This window comes from Aulonocara sp. 'chitande type north' Nkhata Bay, linkage group LG5 (genome assembly GCF_057382095.1).
Source record: "Aulonocara sp. 'chitande type north' Nkhata Bay isolate Kocher_YH1m ecotype deep benthic linkage group LG5, A_spYH_male_GT1.1, whole genome shotgun sequence".
NCBI lineage: Eukaryota > Metazoa > Chordata > Actinopteri > Cichliformes > Cichlidae > Aulonocara > Aulonocara sp. 'chitande type north' Nkhata Bay.
This window is the reverse complement of record NC_141348.1, coordinates 20,011,341-20,035,532: the sequence shown is the minus strand read 5'-3', so window position 1 is coordinate 20,035,532 and position 24,192 is coordinate 20,011,341. Positions and strand designations below refer to the sequence as shown.

At 42.1% G+C, this 24,192-nt stretch overlaps 2 protein-coding genes across 2 annotated transcripts; both read left to right on the top strand.

Moving 5' to 3' along the window:
* The first annotated feature begins 43 nt into the window (after positions 1 to 43).
* LOC147330257 (trypsin) lies at positions 44 to 8,127 on the top strand. Its single transcript, XM_086291920.1, has 5 exons — positions 44 to 354; positions 1,463 to 1,622; positions 3,231 to 3,372; positions 3,491 to 3,757; positions 7,679 to 8,127. Exons 1-5 carry the CDS (start codon positions 213 to 215, stop codon positions 7,853 to 7,855), a joined length of 888 nt encoding a protein of 295 aa, XP_086148046.1. The 5' UTR covers positions 44 to 212; the 3' UTR covers positions 7,856 to 8,127.
* Positions 8,128 to 10,258: 2,131 nt separating this feature from the next.
* camk2n1a (calcium/calmodulin dependent protein kinase II inhibitor 1a) lies at positions 10,259 to 12,228 on the top strand. The gene is made up of 2 exons (XM_086291921.1): positions 10,259 to 11,007; positions 11,823 to 12,228. The coding sequence occupies exons 1-2, from the start codon at positions 10,839 to 10,841 to the stop codon at positions 11,894 to 11,896; spliced, it is 243 nt and encodes an 80-aa protein (XP_086148047.1). The 5' UTR covers positions 10,259 to 10,838; the 3' UTR covers positions 11,897 to 12,228.
* Positions 12,229 to 24,192: the final 11,964 nt, after the last annotated feature.

Below are 24,192 nucleotides of genomic sequence, written 5' to 3'. Positions count from 1 at the left end.
TTCGACAAGTCAGGAGGGTCAGAAGGAAGAGTTGTGATAGGAGATACGTTTTGAATGTGAACTTTGTTGCTCTCTCGCCTCTTTTTCCTCCTCAATCAATGCTACAGTGTTGGTTCGCGCTGCTGCACGATCAACAATGAAATTAAAAACTCAAGGAAACTCGAGGATAAAGGTTGGTGGGGCTGACACCCACTGTTTCCTGTGAGGAATGAATGACCAGGCTGCAGACAGGAGCAGAGGACACTGCAGTGGTTCAGCAGCTGGTATGGTGCAACAGCTCAAAAACCTCTTCTGCTATGACGAGCCTGCTTATGTGTTTATGTTGTGTGCTGTTGGAGCTTATGGCAGTCCACAGTGAGTATCTAATGTTTTGTTTTTATAGTTTTGCTAACAAAAGATTCAAGCTTTCTTTGATTTAAAATATTATATCCAATCAGAGTTTTTCCACATTACTAAAACATTAGCTCCCATTCTCCCAGATGTGTGCCTAAGCTAATTTATTGAATCAATCACTCTTTTAGCAAAACCCTAAATGGTAAATTATCATTTAACCTTTCTGCAAGCACTTTTATTTTCCTCAGGAGGCAGAAGTTAAACACACCTAAAGCACAGAAATCGTTTAAAACTCTCAACTCAGCTCAAAACGGTGCATAGTTTGTTGCTAATGATGGGGGGGGGCTGATAAAAGGTAGAGTGTACATGGGTGCATGGGTGTGCTGAAGGTTGATACCAACATTGGATGGCAGCAATCTGGGAGGCAGAGGAGGGAGAGCAAATTCAGTTCAGTAATGTTAGATGGACTGTGAGCAACTGAGACAGAGTATACTGTGGATGAAATTGAAAAAAAAAAAAAGAAGGAACATGTAATATGAGTCTTATACAAGTCTTATGCAATCTAAAATATATATAACATATAATCTATTTGTTCTTTTTCTTTTGTGAATGAGGGAAGCAGTAACAAGTGAAAGACCTAATGTCATCAGATCCTCTGTTGCCGCCGCGCAGAGGCTCTGATGGGTGTGTACGCTGATGTTTCAGTGCATCACCTTGTTAACAAAAAAAGAGTCTGGAGAGGGAGATGGTGGCTGGGAGTCCATTTCTCTTTTTTGCATCTTGTTTTGACATTTTTGTAGCTATCTTTCAAAATTTACAAATTGTACAGTTTCCTTTTATAATTAAGCCACTGTCAGAAAATGTTGTAAATGTTATTTGAATTTTTTTTTGTGTGTTTTTAATGTTTTGGGGAAAGAATCAAAGGTCTTGAGAAACGTATCTTAGTACTTACGAAAAACTCTTGGCAATTTATGTCTCAGCGTGATGATACTGAGAGTTAGTCCGTGTCTCGTTTGTGTCTAATCTTCACAAAGTCCACTTCCTCATATCCTATTCATTTTCAAAGATAAGTTAAACAGAACACGCGCAACTTATGTTCCTTTCTTGGCTTGCTAATGTTTCCATACAGGCCGTGTGCTCATGCAGAGCCGTATAGTAGGTGGTCACACCGCTGCACCAAATTCCATCAAATACCTCGTGTCACTGAAGAGCACCAGCGGCCAACACTTTTGTGGTGGATCACTAGTTCACAGGTACTGGGTCCTGACTGCAGCGCACTGCAACATCGGGTAAGAATCTTCAAGATCTGCCATTAGCAGCAATCTGTGACTTCTAAAGTTTCATGTGTCTAAAAAAATCCAACTACGGTTTATCAGTTAGTTAATTGAGTAATCTACAAACAACAGCATATACTGCAATAACTTGGTCGATCTCCTAAGTTCAAACTTTTAGCACTCAAATACTGTAGCATACCTCTAAACTCCAAAAAAAAAAAGAAGAAGCTTATGTGAAAGTAACAAATATCATTGAGCACAGCCTTCCTCTCAGTTTTATTATTTCATAAGAGTTGGTGGCTGGGCGTTTCAAAGAGGTATAGTGCTATGGTAACAAGGGGATCTTAGTACGTCATAGTAAACATGCATCGATTTTCTTCCACTTATCTACTTAAGGGTCGAAGGGGGGTGGATGAGAGGCAGGTTGCCAATCTTCCTGAGCTAACACATAGAGACAAACAACCATTCAGGCTCACATTCACACCTAAAGCCAGTTTAACACCATTTAACTTAAGCCCATGGATGTCTTAGACTGTTGGAGGAAGCCACAGTAACCTGAACTCCACACAGAAATGCCACAGCTTGGATTTTGAACGCAGGACCTTCTCGCTGTGAGAGAAGAGAGCCTCAGAGAGCCACCAGCATGGCCATAGATGTAATATTTATGGGCATCCACACAGTAAGAGAGTAACAGCAAACAAGGGACTGCAAAAGGTACAAGAAATTCAGCAACTTGTAGCAAGAACAAGTGAAGTAAGTAAGCAGCAACTAAGTATGTTAACTTTAAGCTCAGAGGTTATGGGAGCCAAGGGTGCAGTTTGCTTGACCGAAGGTGGTAAATACATCAGAGGGTTATCTACGTAACCTGGAATGTCCACTAGGCACTGCAGGTTGTGTGCATCATTTCCAAATGTGGGCTGGCTATACTCTACAGCCTTCATTTTTGTGAACTCAGATGTAGCTGATCAAAAGAATGGATTGTCAGCCACAAATCAAGGATGAGGATATGTACACTTCCACCATAAATCTGAAACACTTTCACAGACGGGAACATTTCTCTGGCATTTTTTCAGTACACTGTGGTTCAGAGTTAACTTGGCATGATTTTCTATTGCGAGCAGATGGTCCCAACAGATGCCTAAACACAAACATTCATTCTGCTGTGGGTAGGTAACGTCAGGACACAAACTCAACCTCTATGGGGGCCAGTGGGAAGTCAAACAGCACACAGATGCGATTTAGTCAGCTGACCTTGGCGCATCACTGAGAAAGACGGTGAAGTGTGATCTTGTCTGGATGTAGGAAATTGGCCATATTTCTGTCACACTGTCCCCATCCCCGCCTGCTCACAGTAAGCCATTGTTCACTGGCAGACAAGCAGTTCATGGTGGTCACGATCAAGCCCTGTGCACACTTCGAGTTTGACTTTGTATTCAGGTCGTTTTACTTTATCTTTGTCTTTCATTCATTTAGTAAAATACAAAAAAATAGTTAATTAAGCTTATATTATTTGTGGGAAAAGGCTTCTTTTGTTTCCTCTTTCAAAGAGATCACGATTACACGATTACATCTTTTTAGTGCTCTGTTAACAAATGTGATGCAACATGGATTTCTGTGTTTTAGGGCAGAGCAAATGATGATAGTGGCAGGCGACTACAAGGTAAACATCTTTGAGGGTACTGAGCAGTACGCTAAGCCCCGCATCTTGGTCATCCATCCCCTGTACAACAGGAGCACCAACAACGCAGACATCATGCTCATTAAGGTGCCACAGAATCGGTGCAGAAAAGTTACCAGTGGTTTGTTAAAGTTTAATCTGTTACATCTTTCTTTTTTTAAAAGAAAAACATGTTCACGTGGAAACTGTACAATTTTCTGTCCAGCTGCGGGCTCCCATGGTTCTGAACAAATACGTGTCGCTGGCGCCTCTTCCCAGGCAGGGGACAGGTGTAGCTGAAGGCCACGTGTGTCGGGTGTCTGGGTGGGGCTACAATAGTCTGGAAGGAGGCCAGGTGCCTGTCACACTCAGGACAGTTACAGTGCCCATTGTCTCAACTGCAAGGTGTAACAGCAGCGACTCCTTTAATGGAAACATCACAGCAAACATGATCTGCGCTGGCTACAGCACTGGAGGCAAAGATGCATGCAAGGTACAAAGAACAAAGACACCACCTTTCACTAATCAGGAAAAAAAAACATGTTTTTAAAAGTTTCAGCTGCAAGCTAAGTGAGTGTTGGACACCGCCGCGGCCCTCTGTGCCAAGCATGTTCATTTGATGTTTTGAAAAGGCAAGAAACTCATTTTGAAGTAATAGACTCTCAGAGGTACCATCCATGGTGATCACACAGCACAAGCTGAGCCTACTTTTATCATCTCACTTAAGAGCAAAACAATAACACAGTTCTGGAAACCTCTTTCCCCCGACAGTGTAAGGATACAGTTGATCATGTCAGTGTTGGTTCGAGCTACAAGCTTTTATTAAGGAGACATGCCTGTTTGTCCTGAAACATTACTGCAGTTGTAATAATCGCATAAGAGATAGAAAAGCAACCCTTAAAGTAGCAACACGACTGAAAACCTGGAGTTTTGCTGTAAACGCTTACATAGCAGCAAAAATAACCTATGATTTGGTTATTTGCACCGTGAAAGAGTTTCAGCCCGGTCGTTGGTGTGAAAGAATAATTTACACGAAATTCAGCGTGTGGTATGTGAGTAAGCTATGTCTCACCTTCGGCAAAGTAGAGAATGACTAGTTTAAAATAAACTCTATGTAAAACCTGTGTGTTTGACAAAGTCCTTGTGTGTTGGTTTTTTTTTCAAGCAATAATAATGATTTTTAATAATATGATTCAAAGATAAGTATTAAAACAAAAAACAGAAAGAACTTTTCTAAAGGAAAAGCAGACCAGCTGTACTCAGTCAAGTTTAAATCCATACCTTGTTGGCCAGTTGGAATTTGTCTTCACCACTACATCCTAAAAGCCACATGTGAGTATTTCACACATGCAGTGCATTATACATGAGATATGGTACTATGCAAAAGTCTTAAGCCGTCCATTATTTCTTTATATTTTGCTAAAAAAAAAAAGGGAAACAGGTGCAGTGAATTACTGAAACACAGCACCTGTTAGATGTTGGCTGCCTTTGTCTCTATCGAGATGATCCCACACTGCTTCAGTAATGTTGAGGTCCAGGCTCTGGGGAGGCTGATGCAATGACTGACGGTGTTCAGGTGTTTTTCTATCCAGATATGGTTTTGCTGTTTGAGATCATTGTCATCCTGAAAAACACAGTTGTTGCCATTCAGATGCTGTCTACATGGTATCCCATGATACGTCTGTGTTCATAATTCCATCACTTTTGACAAGCTCACTGGCTGCAATGCTTCCACCATGTTGACGCCAAGATAGCTGTAGACAAAATTTGGATTCATCGCCCATAAGGCCTGTCACCACTGATTTTCAGTCCAGTTCTTGTATGATCTGGCATTCCTCAGTCTTTTCTCCCTCTTCCCTTACCTTAAAAATGGCTTTTTGACAGCCACCCTTCCACAGAAACCTTTTCTGATTAAGCTCTTGCAAAAAGTTTACATTTTAGCCAGATAAAACCAATTTATCTGGCTAAGGATAAATTGGTTGTTTGCTAAGTTGTCTGTTAGAAACAACCCTTATTCACATCTTGACTTAGGTGCCCCTTTAAAGCTTGTATGATTCATAGAAAAAAATGTTCTCTCATGAAACTGTGGCACAAACATGAACTGAATCATTCAGTAATAAAAGATTCTCTGTAAAACAGGTCTGGCATTAACACACTCATAGGGATGAGGGGGGCAAGGAAATGAGGTAGAGACAATATATACACACACAGGATAATAAGCAGATACACAACAAGTAGGACGCACAGCTGGAAGCTATAGGAATAATGAGGTGGGGGAAGTGAACACAACGCCAGACAAAGAGAAGAACAGTTACCAAAATAAAACAGAAAGACACATCTGAATGGGAAACAATGGTTAACTTAACACGGGGGAGCACAGAAAAAGGTCAAAAGCAGATGAGACTGGAACACAAAAAAACACAAAGAGAAACTAACTCAAAGCAAATCGGAACGTCAGCAGAAACTGAAACTAACAAGAACTGAAGGCTCGACAATCAGTGGAAAAAAGAATAGATCAGACCCAAATAACACGGCTATACACCATAAGCGTCTATACAAAACATGAGCTAAACACAACTTGAAAATAACACGACAACTGAATAGACTGGAAACTGAATACTGGCTAAACAAGGAATACAGAAACTCAGCCCAGAGGGTAGCCTAAATGCAGGACTTCTTCCAATAAAGAAGCAAAATCCAAACAGGGTGCAGGAAAGGTAATTAAAAAAACGAAGAAGTCACCAAGCAGACATGAAACCTAAACATAAAACATTCTCACAATCCAAAGGAAATATGAACTCACAAACACTGAAAACCCAGGGACCAAAACCAATGACACATCCCAAATGAGTGAAAAAGCAGCCAATGCCCAAACAAAAACTTGGAAAAAATGTTTGAAAGAAAAACATGAAAATGCAATGGGTGGCTCAAGACTATTGCACAATGCTGCACATTTAAATATTGGAACATGTAAACTAATTTTTACTGTAAGAAGGGCAACAATTTCACCTTCTTATACTTAATTTTACAGGAGCTACAACTGCATAACATCATGTGGGTTATTAGCAGGGGTGCACATAAGTAGTCCGCAGGTGCGCATTCGCTGTCAAAATAAAAGACGCGCACCAGATAAAAAGTAGCAACGCGCGTTTGCGTACATAAGATTTTCTGCAGGAGGACAGACATTTGTTTAGAACTCTTAAAGATGTCGAAGAAGCAAGCTCCTTTAAGCAATTACTTTGGTGCTCCTCCACCTCCAAAGAAATGTCAGAAGGAGTCCGAACCACAAAAGAAGTGCGTATTCTCGGAAAAGTGGTTGCAGGAGGCGACCCTGCTTCAAACAAATGATGAACGCACAGAGATGTGGTGCATCTCTAGCTGACAAAAAACAGTGCCTTTTATATGTACGCAAACGCGCGTTGCAACTTCTTATCTGGTGCGCGCCTTTTATTTTATTTTCCGCACCTGCGGACCACTTATGTGCACCCCTGGTTATTAGCCAAGAAACAATAGGCCAAAGTCACAAGATAAAAACATGTTTTCTCATTATTTATTTCTGGACTTCACACTCCTCCTCGCTGTTCTTATTTATAAAGTGCTCTACAAACCTCAACATTACGGCTAACAGGTGGATTTTCCCATTTGAGTGCAGCTAGCCAAACAGCAAACAGCCACAGCTAAAGAGACAGAGTGAAAGTAGACAGTGTATCCTCGGTTTCTTCACATAAAACTCATTGTTGCAGCCAGGGGCAGCACAAAAGTGAACCCCTTAAACTGATTTTTAGTTTTAGTGTTGTTATTTTCCTGTGGGTTATTGATTCTGTTGCTAGTTAACTAACATAAACTAAAGTAAGTCTTTTAGCCGCAACCAACCAAGCACATGACGTCGCGTACTGACAGAAGATGCACTAAACATGTTTTTAAAAGTTTCACTTTAAGCACTTATTTCTTAAATCCAGCTTCACAGACAGTGTTGCAGCTATTTTAGTTTTAGGGAGCAGGGCTCAGTGGTGCAAATGAGCTGTTATATCTGTATTGTTTCATGTCCCTTTTACAGCAATAGCCACATTTTACACGATTTCAGGTTTTTGTTGCTTGTTTTTTTTTTTTTATAAGAAAGTTTTCACATTTATGCATTTTGGGAATCAGTTGATGTTGTTCTTTGAGCTAAAATAGACCAACAGCAAGTAACCTTCAATGCCTGGGATATCTGACCCACCTGGGCGGTAAATGCTTTTTGAAACGGTCTCCTATGAGGCGCCCATGTTCAGACACTTTGTATTACTTTGTGTATCATGTAACATCAGGGAAATTAAAGAAGCTTTACATCAATACTATGGTAACAAAAAACTTTTCCAGGAGTCACATTGTGAAATGGGAACTAATAGAAGGGTTTTATTGTTATTTATTACAGGGCGACTCCGGTGGACCGCTGGTGTGTGACAGACGGATCTATGGAGTTGTATCCTGGGGCAATGGTTGTGGTGATGCTAAGTTTCCTGGAGTCTACACGGCCGTGTCCAGATTCCGCCGGTGGATAGATCAAACCATCTACGGGTCATACCTGCGTTGCTTCAAACCGTGGAGATAATGAAAGGAGCCATTTGTGCCTGAAAGGAAATATTCCCATAAACACATTTAAGTTAGCATGGATAGGAAGTGGTTCTGTTGGAAGCTGCAGTGGCTGTTGAGAAAAACATTGCAGTGATAATTCAGATCACCTTTTGAATATAGTTAAACGCTGGATATTCTGAAATAATTACTATGATTATAGGATTCACTAGAATGTGCACCGTTTACAGTTACTGTAAATGTAATAGAGCTCACAGATTTGTGAAAGTTTTTTGATGCCAATAAAACACTCTGGGGCTGGTGTGGAGTTGTGTCAGGTCTGAATGCTGAATGACAAAAATCAGTTTTGGTCATAGTTTGACTTTTGTACAAAAAAGATAAATAGAAAGATCTGATCATGTACTTTCTAAAAAAAAAAAAAACACAAACACTTATTTTTAATCAGTTTCTCGTGTGGTATACACTCAACTAGTAATTCATTAAATGCTAAAACTTGCTTGGACCCCATTTTTTCGTGGCACATCTTAAAGGTGCTCTACTGGACTGAGTTCTGGTGACTGTGGAGGCCATCTGACCACGCAGAACTCATTATCACGTTCAAGAAACCACAGTGAGATCATCTGAGTTTTGTGACATGTCCAGTTATTCTGCCTTAACAAGTTATCAGAAGATGAGTACATTGTGATCATAAAGGGATGGATGTGGTCTGCAACAATAATCAGGTAGGCCGTGGTGTTTAATCATGCTCAGCTGGTACAAAAGGGGCTTAAACTGTGCGAAGAAAATATCCCCCACACCATTACATCACCATCAGTAGCCTGAATCACTGATACAGCTACGCTGTAATATGTTGCGCATTCAGAAATGCTCTTCTGCGTACCTTGATTGTAACAAGTTGTTATTTCATTTCTGTTTAAAAGCAGGCACGTGCCTGTCTGTACTTTGAAATCCTTCCCCCACAGCTCGCACTTCAGAGCCACGTGTAGCACCCTTTGGTTCTACACCTTGCTGCGTGGCATCTCCCTCAATCTTCCCTCCTGCCTTCCTGTCTCACTGTGACTCTGATAAATGCAAGATAGCAAAAACAATGAAGGATTTGAGGCAGCATTTGAGTCAGTATCTGATGACAATATATGGAGTCATTTATTTGAACAAACCACACCCAAACAGGCCTGAAAGAGAAGTTCATCTGAGTTTTAACTACTGCAGTGTTTATTCTTTCTTTTTGTTTTTGAAAATCTAATTTAACTAGTCATAAAGCTCTAATTCCATGAAGACATACTTGAGCCAAGTTCAGTATAATGTTAGCATCAAACCTTATTCAGCAGCTGCACTGAAGCTTTAGGAAAGAAAACATGACAAATACTTGATTTAGCAGACAAAAAAATAGAATTTGCAAGAAGAAAATGCACTCTTTCCCAATCCAACACTCTCAAGGGTTTACTGCTACTATTTTATCAGGTTACTTGTCTTCATTGCTTGGGAGCTTTAAGACCAAAAAACAGTCTTGATGGCGATGTAACCACATTTTGTGAAAAATATTGTTCTTTGAGATGTTCTCATATGAAAGAAGGATCCTCTGATAAAATCATTGTAACCTCAGCTCCGAAGGGAGGAGGTGTGTCATGACGGCACATAAAAGTTAGCTCTGCTGCAGGCTCCAATATCATTTTTCATTTCATTGTCTGTGTAATGATATTTAGGGAAGTTCCTCTGAGAAAGGATAGTCTATCTCAAGACTGAATACCTGTCCGTTCCTCCATGCCCTGTCTGTTTTGTAAGACAGTCCATTGTACTGTCATACCTATAGAAGTGAGATTAATGCAAACAGTAGACAGCAGTGGGTGGTAAAAGAAGTTCCAGAGGAATCAGTTTAACCAAACACCTTTTCAGGCTTTCTCTGCTAACATGAGGCGAAATGTTCTCAGTGTGGATCCTATTATACTATTACAGCATATGTATTTGGAATAATTATGTTATGAAGAAAAAAATTCATACATACTGTTTTCTTTCTGGGGGGTCTACTTGATATTTAGCCATCGTTTCTGTAACATGGATTATATTTTAAACAAACACAGTCACTGCTTTTTTATGCTAACCTTCGTGCTTTTCACTCCAAAATGCTGATGTGCAGTTTCCCGAGATACTGTGGGCGATAACGTGAAAACAGCACCAGGGCCTCAGCTGGGAACTTAAAGTGCGCCACGGGGCCAAAAGTCACATCCCAGCCTGTGAAAAGACTGCCATCATCTGGTGAGGTTTGACGGTCTCGTAAACCCCACGAACCCTAATAATAAAAATCTGAAAATTAATAAAAGAGGCTCGAGTTTTTAATATTTCGTGCTCGTCAACTGGTGGCGCAATCGGAATTGCTTCCCCCCCTCCACACATAAAGATATGAATCGATTCCCATTTACGTGCCACCTTCGAATTTCAAATCGCCATTTGTTTTTATTGCGTCCACATTCGAGGAGAGAGGAGCATTGGCAGTACTACACCACCACTCCAACTGGACTTGGGCTTCTCTGGGCTGCACCAGAAAACCCCCGAACAGCTCCCTCGCCAGGTCTCCCCGGGATCCGTGTTTTGCATCGCTCCTCAATTTGCATTTCTTCCTCAGATTTTCCGTGCGACGGGTTCAGCCGCTCAAAACCAGCGGGCGCTTCACGGCTCGGTTATACGCGCGCCTCCATTTCCAAAGCAATACGCACAGAGAGAAAGCCCGTGGATTTTTTCTCCCCCCATTTTCTTTTTTCTTTGAATAATGTTGCCGAGCCTCCACGAGCAGGGAAACTGAGGACATTTTGAGTTACTGATATTTCTGTCGCGCACCTACGGAGACAGACACGTGTCTTCTGGGCACGCAGAAAGGGCTAGGTCGTGCCAGCAGATTTCATTGTTTATTTTCCCCTTTTGTTTTTTTTACGAAGGAGCCGGTTCAAGCTTGGCGACGAGCTATACATTTCAGTTTGTGCGCCTTGGTGATAAAGACGCATTTGGAGATGTCGGAAGTGTTGCCTTTCAACGAAGAAAATATGAGTCATTATGGAAATGAGGGCGACGAGGGACACCTTTCCTTCACCTGTCGTCTTCAAGACACCAACAACTTCTTCAACGGCTCACAGAACAAACGTCCGCCGAAACTCGGGCAAATAGGCAGGAGCAAACGGGGTAATTATATAATTAAGGCGTTTTCGCCTGTATGGTGATGTGGTGAATGCGCACATCGGCTGTTAGTGCACCATATTTAAGGATGTTTGCCTGAGAAACCAGATCGGCAACACTATTGCCTTGACGAGATGTTCAGTCGAGTGTATGGTCAGCGAACCAGTCTGCTGTTTGCATGCGTGTGTATTGTTTTTTTTTTTTTTTAATTATTCTGTTCGCATTGCTACACAAGTTGGATGCGCAGTGCGTGCCGCTAAATGCCTCCTGAATCTTGCTCAACAGAGTTGTGCTGATTGTCCCCTCCCAGATGAATGGCTGAACGAATTTTCTATGCAGTGTGATGGAGATTTTTGTGTTTGCATGATCAAGTCAGGCTGGCCATGTATGTGCTTTTGTGTGTCCTGCATTCCTGCATATCTACCAAGGTAGATAGTCCTTGAAAACTGAGGCTCAGTTGTGGTGGCACAGACATTTAGACAGACATAGTTCTATATACAGTAGTGCACAGAGACATGGGCAAACACAAAGACACATAAGACTTGCACCTGTGGGTGCACAGCCGACACTCGTACACAGTCACACCTGCACATTCCCAAATATGCATCAGAGGCGCCGATGCACATTCGTGGTTATCGCGCTCTTTTTGCATGGGCTTACGCTCTCATGCATGCACAAATCACTTATGCTCATACAGTTGCAGCACTAACGATTCAGGGCTTTGACACCCTTGTGTCGATGTTGAATTTTCAAGACGCCACACCAAGATGAGTCCCCCCCCTTCCCCTCCCCTCATTAACTCTCTCCCCTGTCATCCACAGTTGTGATTGAGGATGAGAATGGCGACGACGAATCGCAGAAAAATGGAACAGAGAAGACCCCGGCAGAGGCTTAGAGTGGTCAGCACACCACCCCCCTCAAAAGACACTCTTTAAATTTTTTATGGCGATATTTACCAGTTTTAATCCAAAGACACTGTATATAAGCACTTTCTCTCATGTGGCAGCAAGCAGCACTTCCACACCCTCCTCTCCCAGTCAGTCATGGCTGTCCGGATGACACATGCTGGCAGGGGTGGGAGATGGCAGCAAAGGAGACCCCCAAGTGGACCCTCCCCCCTCACTCCCAACACACACTTACACTAACACACACACACACACCCTCAACTACAGGGTTTTGCCATAAATACAAACGCAGGGGAAGGCAATGGGGAAGGGGGAGGGCAAGGGGTGCAGTGGTGGGGGGGTTAAGGCAGGAGGCAATGCTGTCGAAATGCAGAAATCAGGGACAGGATACAAAAAAAAATCTAATATAAAACCTAAAGCACACAATTCTCCTATATCTTATCAATCAAACCTGTGGTACCATTTGTTCTGCTCTTCATTTTGAGCGAGGGCAAATGAATAGCAGTTTGTAAATATGGAAAGGGTAGCCCATATTTTCTTGCACAAAGTGGGAATTGGTAAACTGGTTTGTTTCGTGTTGAAGACTTTATTTATTATTGATCCTTGGGAACATGTCTTTTGCAGTGACTTAAGGCCTGAGGGAGTGTTTTTTTTTGTATGTTGAGAAAACTGTGAGCAAACGAGAGTGATATTTTTTTCACTTAACAATTCTTGATGTTGCCTGAGTGTTTTTTGTTACCATACTTTGCAGCTAACGAGTCATTTATATACCGTGTACCTCCCACCTGTTTGTAAGCTTCCCAGGCTTTCACCTGGATTGGTTGATACTGTAACTTGACTGTACACACCTTATTGATAACAAAAAAAAAGACTATTTATATTGCATTGTGCATTATTGTGTGTGCCAAATCTCATGAGGGATATACTGTACCGGACAAGTTGTTATTTTTCGTGCTTTATACATTTACTCGTTGAGTTTAATTGTTTTGTTGGATTGCCATTTTTTAGGGCTCTTTCTTAAAACACTGAAATACCGACTCATGCATGGCAAATATAAAATCATGCATGCATGGCAGAAAATTCTGAAAATCTTGTGTATTCTTGAAGCACCTCGTATACAGCTTTGAATGACAAACCTCGAGAAACAGTCTTAACTCTGCGTTGTACTGTACGATTCACACTGATTTGTACAGTGGCCTAATATCTTGTAATAAAGATTATGACAAAGTACTATTTACTGTTAGTGTTGATTGTGGTTTACAATAAGGAATGATGTACTTGATGTTGCTTTTTTTTGTTAAAACTGTTTTAAATCTGTAGCAAAAACACAAAAAATATAGTTTTGTATAAGAGAGACATTAGCAGATAGCTTGGCTTAAAATTTTGGATATGTTCCTTGTACAGTTTCTCCTGTTGTTATTGGATTGCCTATCTGGCAAGTCAGCATTTTCCACTGTGAGAAAGTAGCATCCTACTCCTTGGAAAGAGCAAATATGGAAGGAGACGGCATGATGAGCGAGTAATCCCATCAAAGAGCCTGGAATCGAAACTTTGTAGCGATTTGTCGAAAAGGAAAGTTGACACACTGCTTGGACAACTGCACAACAGACTCTGATCTCATGAAGTGCTACAGTACTGCAAATTAATTTGTGGGGAAAATGTACACCACTGCTTCCCAATGCAATAAATGTCTGTTTGCATTTAAAATCTCAGCTTCTCTCTTTAATCAAGTCGTCCCTCAACTCCGCTGCCGGAGATGTGAATGGTGCAGGAGCACCAAGGCGTGAGCAATGCTGATGAGACGTGACATTTCCAGCTCTGCTGTGGCGGCTAAATGATTCATGTTGTGTGACGAGCCTCTGTCAGCGTACGGCATCTTAAAACCCGGGCCGCCTGTATCTATGCTACAAACGCATACATACAAGCAAACACAGGCACTCGCATGTCCGTTTCAGCTCCAACTGCAGGCGAGACTAACATATTGCTAGTCTCTCTCTCCCTCCCCATCTTGACAGACATGAAAGGGGCTGCCTGCGCCGGGTACCATGGTAACAGATGCACCTTGCACTTGATGGGTGTTGCGGTGGGTATTCGGTGCAGAATAGTCTTCCCTGAGCCTTGGCTTGATGCAATCGCGAGCTTTAATGGAATGCTCTCCATTCTCTTATCTCTGCCCTCTTCTCTCAAGACCCCCTATTCACTCTGTGGCGTGACCACATTATCCTGCCAAAATAGTCCCTTCCTCCAAGATGGCAGTAAAGCATGACAGCAATGCCTACTGCAGTAAGAGTCTATCCCCTCACACAGGATCAGGGGATGTTACATTTGGGGAGTAGCGGTTTACCATTGCCTGTGCGGTGGATCTTTTTATACAAAATCGTGCATGGAATGCTCGATTCGATTAGTTGGATGAAGTTTGGGTCTCCTCAGTCTGAAGTAAAACTCACAAACTGTTCCCACACAACCAAACCTTTAGAGTCTGAGTGACCCATGATAGATAAGTGGATCATTTTTACATTTGCCAGTTAGGTCAGATGACATGGTTTGGGGTGGCACAGTGGTGAACTGTGTTGCCTCACAGTAGCATGGTCCTAGGTTTGAATCCACAACAAACAGCTGGGATAGGCTCTAGTCCGACCCTGAATTGGGCAAGTATTAATTTTCTTTTTTATTAGCAAACTCGGTTGATTTCATAGAAATGTAACAAGACGTAGGGTCAGCTTGGCTGAACTTGATCTTAATTTAATTAACCAGGTCTGAATCTCGATGCAGGAATTTCTATGATTACAACTTTGGATAAAATTGGGCATTTTGTGTCCCAATATCAAGGATCAAGGTATTTCTTTCTAAGAAACAAGCAAGCTTTATTCGTCACCAGAGATGGGCAAGTAACGCGTTACTGTAATCTGATTACTGTTTTCAAGTAACGAGTATAGTAAGGGATTACTATTGCAAAAACGGTAATTAGATTACCGTTACTTTCCCGTAGGAACGCTGCGTTACTGCGTTACTAAAACCGTGATTTTTTTGCGAGAATGTCTCATGACAGTGACGTAAGCGAGTGCGACGTTCGTGACAACAGCTGTGTGCAGATCAACAATGGATAATATATCGAGTGCGGGAGAGAGTATGAGCGTGCAGCGTTTAAAGCGTGGAAGTACTGACCTTACTTTGAGTTTGATTCCATAAAAAGTGACAAAAACATTAGTGTCCGTTGTGCGTGAGAAGAAAACTTCTTTTTACAGCGAAAACAACCCCTAAACTTCCAAGCAAGCACCGAGTGCACAACGACGTAATGGGAAACTCACAGAGAAACTCGCGGATTCTTCCACTGACCGCTGCGGCACACCTGCACCAGGGCAAACCTCTGCCTATCCCACTCCTGCTTTACAGTGAAAATAGAGCAACAGGACCGCTAGTCTTTGACTTTATTTATTTTCTACTGCGTTTTACTTGCATCTATTTGAAAGAGTGAGTGTAAACACAAAAAAATATTTTATTTTATGTGCTGGAATGTGCAGAAAATAGCTTTAAATATTAAACAAATTTCACATAATTACATTTTTGCTTCATGCATAAAGTTAAAAGATTAAAACTAATAAAACAAGTTTTAAAAAGAGACTTTTCCATTTAATTACATTTTGTATGACAGATTATGCAGAAAAAGTAGAATTGGGCTGAAAGATCTATCGCTTTATCACCTATTCAGGTTGTAAATCGTATAAAAGTAACTAAGTAATTAATTACTTTTGAAAATAAGTAATCAGTAAAGTAATGGGATTACTTTTTGGGGGAGTAATAAGTAATTAGTTACTGATTACTTTTTTCAAGTAACTTGACCAACACTGTTCGTCACATACACAGTCATACAGAATACAACATGCAGTGAAATGTTTTGTGTCCGAGCTGGCTGCAGACGTAGCCGTGCCATTCAAGGGTTTGGTATTTAGCGGGCGGGGGGGTCTAGCCAGTATCCTGGTCCTGGCTCACAAACTGTTCCCACTCAATCGAACTTGCAACTCCTGCTCCAAAGGTGTGTAGTCATACCCCTATCCAGCTGTGCATGTGGAGGGAAAGTTAAGGGGGATTTAACCAAAGAACAGGTTCAAAATGAATACAATCCATGTGCAGGAGGTTAAAAGGGAACCAGCCAATCCAGGTATACAAGGAACATAGCCTATATATTAGAGATATACAGTATCCCAGAATAGCATTTACAGAACACAGTCAAGCAAACAAAACTCTTATAGCTGCAACAAATGTCTCTCTTTCAGCATTAGAAGAAAACCTAGTTTTATCTTCTCGTTTCCCACAAGTTGTGAAGCTTAAAGATGAGCTGAATCTATGAAGTATTTCTGAAAAGAGAGGTTTTCCCTTCATTTGGACCAAAATGTTGAGCGAGTTCTTTCATCAGCATTAAAGACAAGTTTTGCAAGTCATGCAAAGCTTTGTGAACGGTGTCAAAGCTGAAAGGAAGTTCTGGGAGATTCCACATTCATGTGGGTGCAGAGCAATAAATAACAGATCTGTGTGCATAAAAATAGCTTTTAACTTCATTATGTATGGTGCAAGGTTAGAAATAGAAAGTGAGGTTGTATATGTGTTGGACTAAAACCAGATACATGATCAGAGTGAAAGGTAACTGCCCCGAGGCATTACCAAAGTGGTGAGACGTAGCTGTCACAGTTTAGCATTTTTATATTCGTTTTTATTTTGTATTTATATTGAGAAATTATTATTTAACGGTATTATTTAGGAGATTTTTTTTAATAAAAAAAAGTTCAACACAGGTACCACAATAGAAACAGCACAAACTGTGAAGGTAGCTTACTCAGAGTCGTGTAAACATGAAGTCATCCCATAGAACAGGGGTGTCAAACATCAGGCCCGGGGGCCGGAAACAAAGCCTGGCCGCTGAAGGTGGGCAAGCTTTTGAAGTTTGTGTGTTTTGACAAACACACAAACTTGACCAAGACCCTGCTCTCAGTTGGTATTCATACCACACCAAAGTAATCAAGAAACAGATTCTTATATTCCTGTTTTTCCGCAATCTACAAGTTTGTTTTTCACAGTATAAAAAAAAAGAAGACATTTCTGAAAAAATGTCTGTCTTTCACCGTTTATTTCAGCTTTTCTCACCTGGTTTGGTTTTTAAGATCATATTAGTTGACTATAATTGTCACGGCTGGGGCAGCAGTCGTGTTGTGGAATGAATGAGGAGCCAAGATGCAGATGGCGGTGGAGATGCGAATGAAGATTTATTTACAGTGGAAAAGAACCAAAGCCAGGACAGAACTAAACATAAACCTAGACTAGGGAAACTAATAACAAACCAAACCTGAAACCATAACTCACAGAAAAACATAAGGAAATGACACTGGTGATGGCGAGCAGGAATAAAGGACAGAGAGACACTGGGATTAACAAGAAACACAGACGGCACAATGAGGGACACAGGCAGAAACACCCTATAAATACACAGAAGGTAATGAGGGAAAGGCACACAGGAGGGGAGCACAGCTGAACCTAATTCACCAGACAAGACACGAACCTTCAAAGTAAAACAGGAAACACACAGACTGTTTTACAACACAAACACGAGGACACGAACAGAGCAGCGAGGACAGACACAGGTAGGGCTGATAAAACACTAAACTCCAGGTTCAACCCTAAACTAATACAAAATCAGAATGAACACAAAATGAAATCCAAGGAAACACAAAACGCTGGGTCAAAATAACCCAGGATCATGACAATAATAAACTTACTCAGTTGTCATTCTGGAATATTTTAACGCATAGATCCAGCAAAACACTGGATAAATAGCACAACTTACAACTCTGGGGGCCTCATTGTGCATCGCAATAGAAATCCTTTAGCCATTTTATATTATACAGTTTATCACTGCTAGCTTACGCAGCTAATACTTACTTACTTAGAACTTAGTTCCTCCTACGGCGGGTGGCGCATCGGGCAGCTAGTGATCTCCATCGATGTCGGTCAGCTTCAGCTTCATCCCAGGCAATGTCGACAGTTCTCAGATCGTCCATGAATGTTTGACGCCATGTGGTCTTTGGTTGGCCTTGCTTTCGGACACAGCTAATACACGCTCACAGATAAACGTGCAGTTTTGACTCACTCTGGGGATATATCTTTAGCCGGGGCTGAAATGTCTCTGTGCAGTTATTTGGGCAGTTACTATAAAATATTATATAAATTGTCAATGGCCACTGTGATATAAAAACGGCCTTTATAGAATCAGCCGGTCAAGCCTGATAAAGTTTGCTGGCTTTGCTCGCAAAATAAGGTTTTTAAATCTTTTTACCTCTGGAAATTGCATTTCAACCACCTTCTTTCTCTGCAGGACTCTCTCTCTCTCTCTTATGTTGTAGTTCAGCAGAACTAGAACTCCTGATGCAGAGAGGTGCAGGAGATGTTGCCCAGACTTTTCCTGTGTGGCCATCACTGTTAAAAGATGCTCAAAAGATGACACGTACGATTCAACAGATTCTTTATTATTGTCATTAACAGTTTAATATGCTTAGTTGCTTCTTGGATGATATTGTGGCAGTTGAGTTTTGTGATGAGCACTCATGAGAAAGTAATCACCAGTGCTGTGACGGGGGGGGGCAGATGAAAGTCAAACTCAGCGTAGCTGTTAGGTTACATAAGCTCCGACAGGTGAAGAAGACAAGGCAGAAAGAGTATGAAGAGGAGCACTGTGAAGGACAGGAAGAGACAATCCAGAGAGAATGAGAGAGAACATTCACAGGTCGCTGGCAGAAAGTGGAGGAAAAAAGAAACCACACCCTGCTAGCTGCGGCACACACACACACACACACACACACACACACACACTCGGGCAGTTTCTCACACGGCTGTCCCCCTCGGAAATCCCAAACTATGCTGCTCTCCACTGCAACCCTGAATCTGACCTTTGTTTCTGCCAGGGAAATACCCAGTGTGACCTGACATGCTGAACCACTCCCTGGGAAAATCACCCGCTCTGTTGGTTTTGGCGTGAATCAGTGGGCGCTATATGGCTCAGCAATATAATGTGTGCGCATGCAAATGGCTGAGGCGACATTTGCATTTGGTTCCACTGCGTGTGTGCGGTTATACATGCATGTGTTGATGTTTCTTTTTATTTTGTGGTGTGTGTGTGTGTGTGTGTGTGTGTGTGTGTGTGTGTGTGTGTGTGTGTGTGTGTGTGGACGCAAAAAATATCAGTGGGCATTGGGATCAGGTATTCTCTTGCTGATTGAGACTCTGCTGGGAAATCACAAGGACAACTGCTGATAAGAAGGAAAAGGGGGGAAATGCAGGCAGCTCTGGTTGGAAAAATAAAATAAATATCCCTTTAGACCACTCCAGAATATTCTGTTTGCTCCCGAGTGGAGTTACACGTCACATTTTTAAAGAGATCTATCCAAAAAAGCAACTCTCCTCAATGATATGATGGTAAAAACACGCTTTGGTTGCATCTAAATCGTGATTACAGATGACGTCAATCGTTCAAGCAAGTTTGCGCTTAGATATCAGTCCAGCTTCTGCTCAGCTCTTCTGGCTGTACGAATTGAGTTCTCCCCCCCCCCCCCCCCCCCCCTTTTTTTTTTTTTTTCTTTTTCTTTTTTTTGAAAAGGTCCAGGATTAACAGATGGGTCTGTCAGGGCAGGGTGATTAAAAAAATGGACGGACAGCCAAAAGGACAGAGATGGAATGACCACTGCGCATTTAACATTAAACATTCTCCATCTCCGACTGCTTTGCAACAAAAGTGAGGAGAACCGGAGGAGAAAAGGGGAGGAGGAGGAAGCCAGGCAGCTTGGAAAGAGTGGGAGAGCGGCACGAGATGGGAATCAGGAGATAAGAGAGATGGAGGGGAAAAAAGAGAGGGATAAACAAAAGTGAGAGTAGACGTACAGAGAGAGAGAGCGGAGAGAGAGACAGGGGCTCGATATGATGAAATGAATGCCAGGGAGAAACAGTTCAGACCCACCAGATGGTTACTATAGCAACCACATACCCCAGTCTCTCTCCCTCTCTATCTCTCACTCGCCGTCTCTCTGTCTAGTTGCTTTGTTGCTGCTTTAAGTCTGTGGAGGGAAACCAACGGCTGAGAGAGACAGCTTTTTACATTTTGGTGCAGTGGCAACATCAGCTTTAAAACCAACTTTACATACTTTTGTAGCCACTTGTATACATTATTTTTCATACGGTAAAGGTGTTGGGTTTTTTTGTTGTTTTTTTTAAAGCTATGTAAAACAACACACCAGCCGATGCGTCCAAGGCACAAGCCTCCTACAAAGGCGTAGATGCTGGGAGCAGCAGTGCAGTGTCAGGCACAGTTTAAGAAATGACCTTCATAAATGTTTAGTCCATGACCCTTCCTCATGCAAAGAGGCATAGATACCTGCTGCACATGTAGAGGTATGAATGAAAAAGTGTGCATTGCTATAAAGGCCAAAGCCGGAGATGTGCTTTGAGCTCAGCAGCAGACCACTGAGTGGGGCATCGGATGTCTCCATCAGGATTGCATTTTCCTCTGCTCAGAGCAAAATCCCCCATTAAACACATTCTTAGACACACAGGCAATATGCACGCTCATGCACAGATGCAGCTCGCCGCCACGGATGCACGCCCTGCACGTGCACACTCCCAGCACACTCGCACAGACACCAACCGGGAAAATCCAAACTGGGATGCACAACAAAGGGAAGAGCTCGCGGGCCCCCCAGCTAATCTCATGCATGGAGATCATTTTCAAAACAGAACAAAATGGTGGACCATCTCTCTATGGCAGAGTGGGTCTCCGCAGGGCCCCCAGGGCGGGATGGCATGTAACTGTGTACGCATGACTCCTGAATAAAAGATGCTGACCTAGATGGAAATCCGCCATTGGTCACTTAATTTGTCCTACACGCGTGATTGGCTCATGCCCAAACCCACAGTATAGCTGCCCAATCGAAGACCAAGACAAGCGTCGAGGAAATGCACGCGTGCAAACTTTCTTTCTGCATGTATGGAGAGAAAGAGCGTGCAACAATATAAAGAATGTATATTATTACAGCATCACGCTTGTATCACTTTACACAGCGATTGCTTTGTCATTGTTCTTCATATCAGTGTCTTTGTAGTTGATCTGCTATTCTGTCCCAGCCCCCACATGAAAAGCTTAATTCTTCTTCTCCTCCTCCTCTGAGGTTTTATCCTGAAACATGAAAACATGAGAGGCCTTTTTTTTTAGATGCTCTATCATCAACTAGACTTACACAGCTCACAGAAACAGATTGTATTCATGCAACGTGCCAGCGCCGGACCACGTGGGACTAAACACGGTACATATGTCTGCAGGTCTGTGAGCATGAATGAGCCCAGCTGAAAGGGTATTTCGTATCAACATTGTACTGAGCCCTTGTACATTATTGATATGCAATTTGACTGCCCGCCATCAATAAATTATTAAGGAATTGAAAATTGTTGAGCCGGGGCTTGACAGCCTTGAAGCTCTTTGGCCCCGGTAGATGAATGAACATGGCTGCACGATTGTCAATGACTGTTGAACTCCAAACTGCATGAGCAAATTAGAAGTCTGCCTAATCTTTTCTCTCTTTTTTTTTTCAGGTTTTTCAAAGAACTTGGGGCTATTAAGCCCTCGCCGTGTCTTATGTAATAATCCAGCTGTTTATTGAGTGAATTGGTTGGGTTTAGGGAGAGCTAGGTTTCCCCCTTGAGAAAGGAGGGAGGCTGGATCCAGATGCTTATTGCTGCCTGGCCGACGTTGGGGCTGAGACTGTGCCGTGTGCTGGAGGCTCAGCCCCGAACGCTGATTCTTTCATCTTAACTCTCGTAAATCCCAATCATAAGTTCATCTGCCTAACTGATTTTTGTACATAAATTGGTGAAATACTCATACAGATCACTGCAAATCGCTTTCTTAACAGGACAGGAAAATGAAGATCAAAATCAATTGAAACAATAACAGCTGCAGAAGTGCTCGCCTCTTCTTGACTACAGGGCGACTCGTCTGTGCCCAAAAAAGTAGATTTGAAAAAAACCAAACAAAACAGCTGCACTGACTCAAAAACACATTTGTCTCGTCGTCTTATAAAACTTGCTGTATAACAGGAAAATGCACAATGTGAAGTACGATTAATGTGTTAAAATGATATTTTATGCTGATGAGGTAATGAGGGACGATCTCATGTTGTTTAATGTTAACCACTTCAGTGTGTCGTTTGTAGACACTACTATAAAAGGTTTGAAAACTGCAAGCCATTGCATCCACATTGAAATTCCTTGTTGATGTCCACTCTGCACCATCAGCCTCTCTGGCTAAGCCTCAGGAATACCAACCAGCAGTCAGCCCCGAACTCTCTCGCTCTCTCCCTCTTCTTCTTGTGCTATCTCACTCTCTCTTTCTCGCTCTCTTTTTCAGTATGTTCACTCTTGTTGACAGAAAACAAGTGCTGCATCACCATTTTAATTCTGGCGTGGGCGTCCAGGTTCTGTCTAGTTTTTATTTTTTTTGCTTGCTAGAGATGCACGGTGCGAGCAGCGGAGGAGCCGCACAGAGTAAAGGATCAGGGGTATGAATCCTAATGACTTCTACCAGAAGAAAGTGGGAAGAAGACGTCTGGGGAGAATCCTTCCTTAATCTCCTTTTCTCCCCCTCTGCTTGTCTCTCTCTTACCTATGGACCCGCGCTCACAGCTCGTGTGTGTTTATGGGATTTGTCTCCCTTTGATTTTGATTAATTAGTTGTCAATGGACAACCAAGGACTTGAATTCCGTCGTGTTAAAGCAAACAGTAACAGAGAAGAGAGAGTCCTGCTGCTGCTCAGTCTCACACATGACCTTGCCTTTACTACACAGCAGAGTCATATTTGGCTCTTTTACATATTGGTAACCATATTGAGTGGGATGATTACTGTGCATTAATTAAAGGTGGCAATGTGTGTGCGACTATTACGAGTTCTCTGGGGAACGAGCACAGTGTGATATGGTGGTTCTTTCAGGTAAAGAAAGAAATTATATTAGCAGGGTAGCAGTTTAGTCTTCAACTCCACTGCTTCTGTTCTTTGCCTCATGTTAGGTAGTATGTGAAAGCCTATTCATAGTACTCATAGTTCATGCCAGACCACTCTGTACCATTTGACGATGTAACTTTAGTATTAAGATATAATATATTATAGACACCAGTCTACTTGGAACAGCAGTGCAGGGATACTGATTCCTGTTTCAAAGTGAAAACACTCAACTGCACAAAGCCAAATAAAGAAAAATGGTGTGAAAAGAAACACCGTAAACAGATCTTTGCTCTCAATAAAATTAAATAAAGGCCAGAAAGTCCTGATGATATGATAATAGATTGATCTGCACATTAACAGCTCCCATTAATGGATTTTACTGCCTCTTCCTCAGACTTTCTCAGACTTCATTATTGAGCTCCTGGGTCCTGTGTGATGATAAGTTTCAGTTTTATGATGTGGTGTTTTTTATTTTATTTCTGTCTTGATTTTATTATTCTTATAGTCGTGCCACTGTTTCCCTCTCTCTCTCTCTCTTTGTTACCATGTGACTTTGAACATGGCATTGCTGTTGGTTCCAGACGGGCTGGTCAAAGTGTTTCAGAAGCTGCAACAGTAAATCAAATAACCACTCATTGCAAGGAATGCAGAACCTTGATGCAGATGGGCTACAGCAGCAGAAGGCCACACTGGGTGCCATTCCTGTCAGCTAGGAACAGGAAACTGAGACTGCAGTTTGCTTGGGCTCACCCAACCTGCGCTATCATCACTATCATGTCAATGTATTAAGGCAGATATGAAGGCAAAAGGAGGGCCAACCCAGTGCTACCAAGGTGTACCAAATAATACAGTTCTGCCTTGCCTTTGTCATTTGTTCCTCCTTTTGACAATAAACCAATGTACATTAAAAAAATGTATACACACACACTTGATACCTATGTGTTTATACAGAATAGGAATGTCTCCAGCATTCCCACTCTGTACCCATCCAACAGCTGTCACTACAGAGTCTCGACCTCACATATCCCTTCATCTGTCACTGCAGCAGCTCCTCAGCCCCACTATGTATCAAGGAAAAGCCATTACTTATTTTCTCCCAGATCATCAGCCGAGTCGTCTAAGCCTGTTACCTCTTGTTCAGTTCTGCCTGTCTGTACTTGTTACGGCTTGAGGGCAGCCTGTTGTCTACTGTCAGTCTGCACTGCAGTCCTCAGTAAAAGGATATCTTTGTCTTTGCCACCTGTAAGATTACCACG

Excerpts from the sequence above, each read along its gene's own strand:
- LOC147330257 (XM_086291920.1), top strand. The coding sequence starts at position 213 with ATGACCAGGCTGCAGACAGGAGCAGAGGACACTGCAGTGGTTCAGCAG. Across the intron at positions 1,623-3,230 it reads GCAGCGCACTGCAACATCGG|GGCAGAGCAAATGATGATAG; the intron begins GTAAGAATCTTC and ends TCTGTGTTTTAG. Across the intron at positions 3,758-7,678 it reads GAGGCAAAGATGCATGCAAG|GGCGACTCCGGTGGACCGCT; the intron begins GTACAAAGAACA and ends TATTTATTACAG.
- camk2n1a (XM_086291921.1), top strand. The coding sequence starts at position 10,839 with ATGTCGGAAGTGTTGCCTTTCAACGAAGAAAATATGAGTCATTATGGA. Across the intron at positions 11,008-11,822 it reads AATAGGCAGGAGCAAACGGG|TTGTGATTGAGGATGAGAAT; the intron begins GTAATTATATAA and ends TGTCATCCACAG.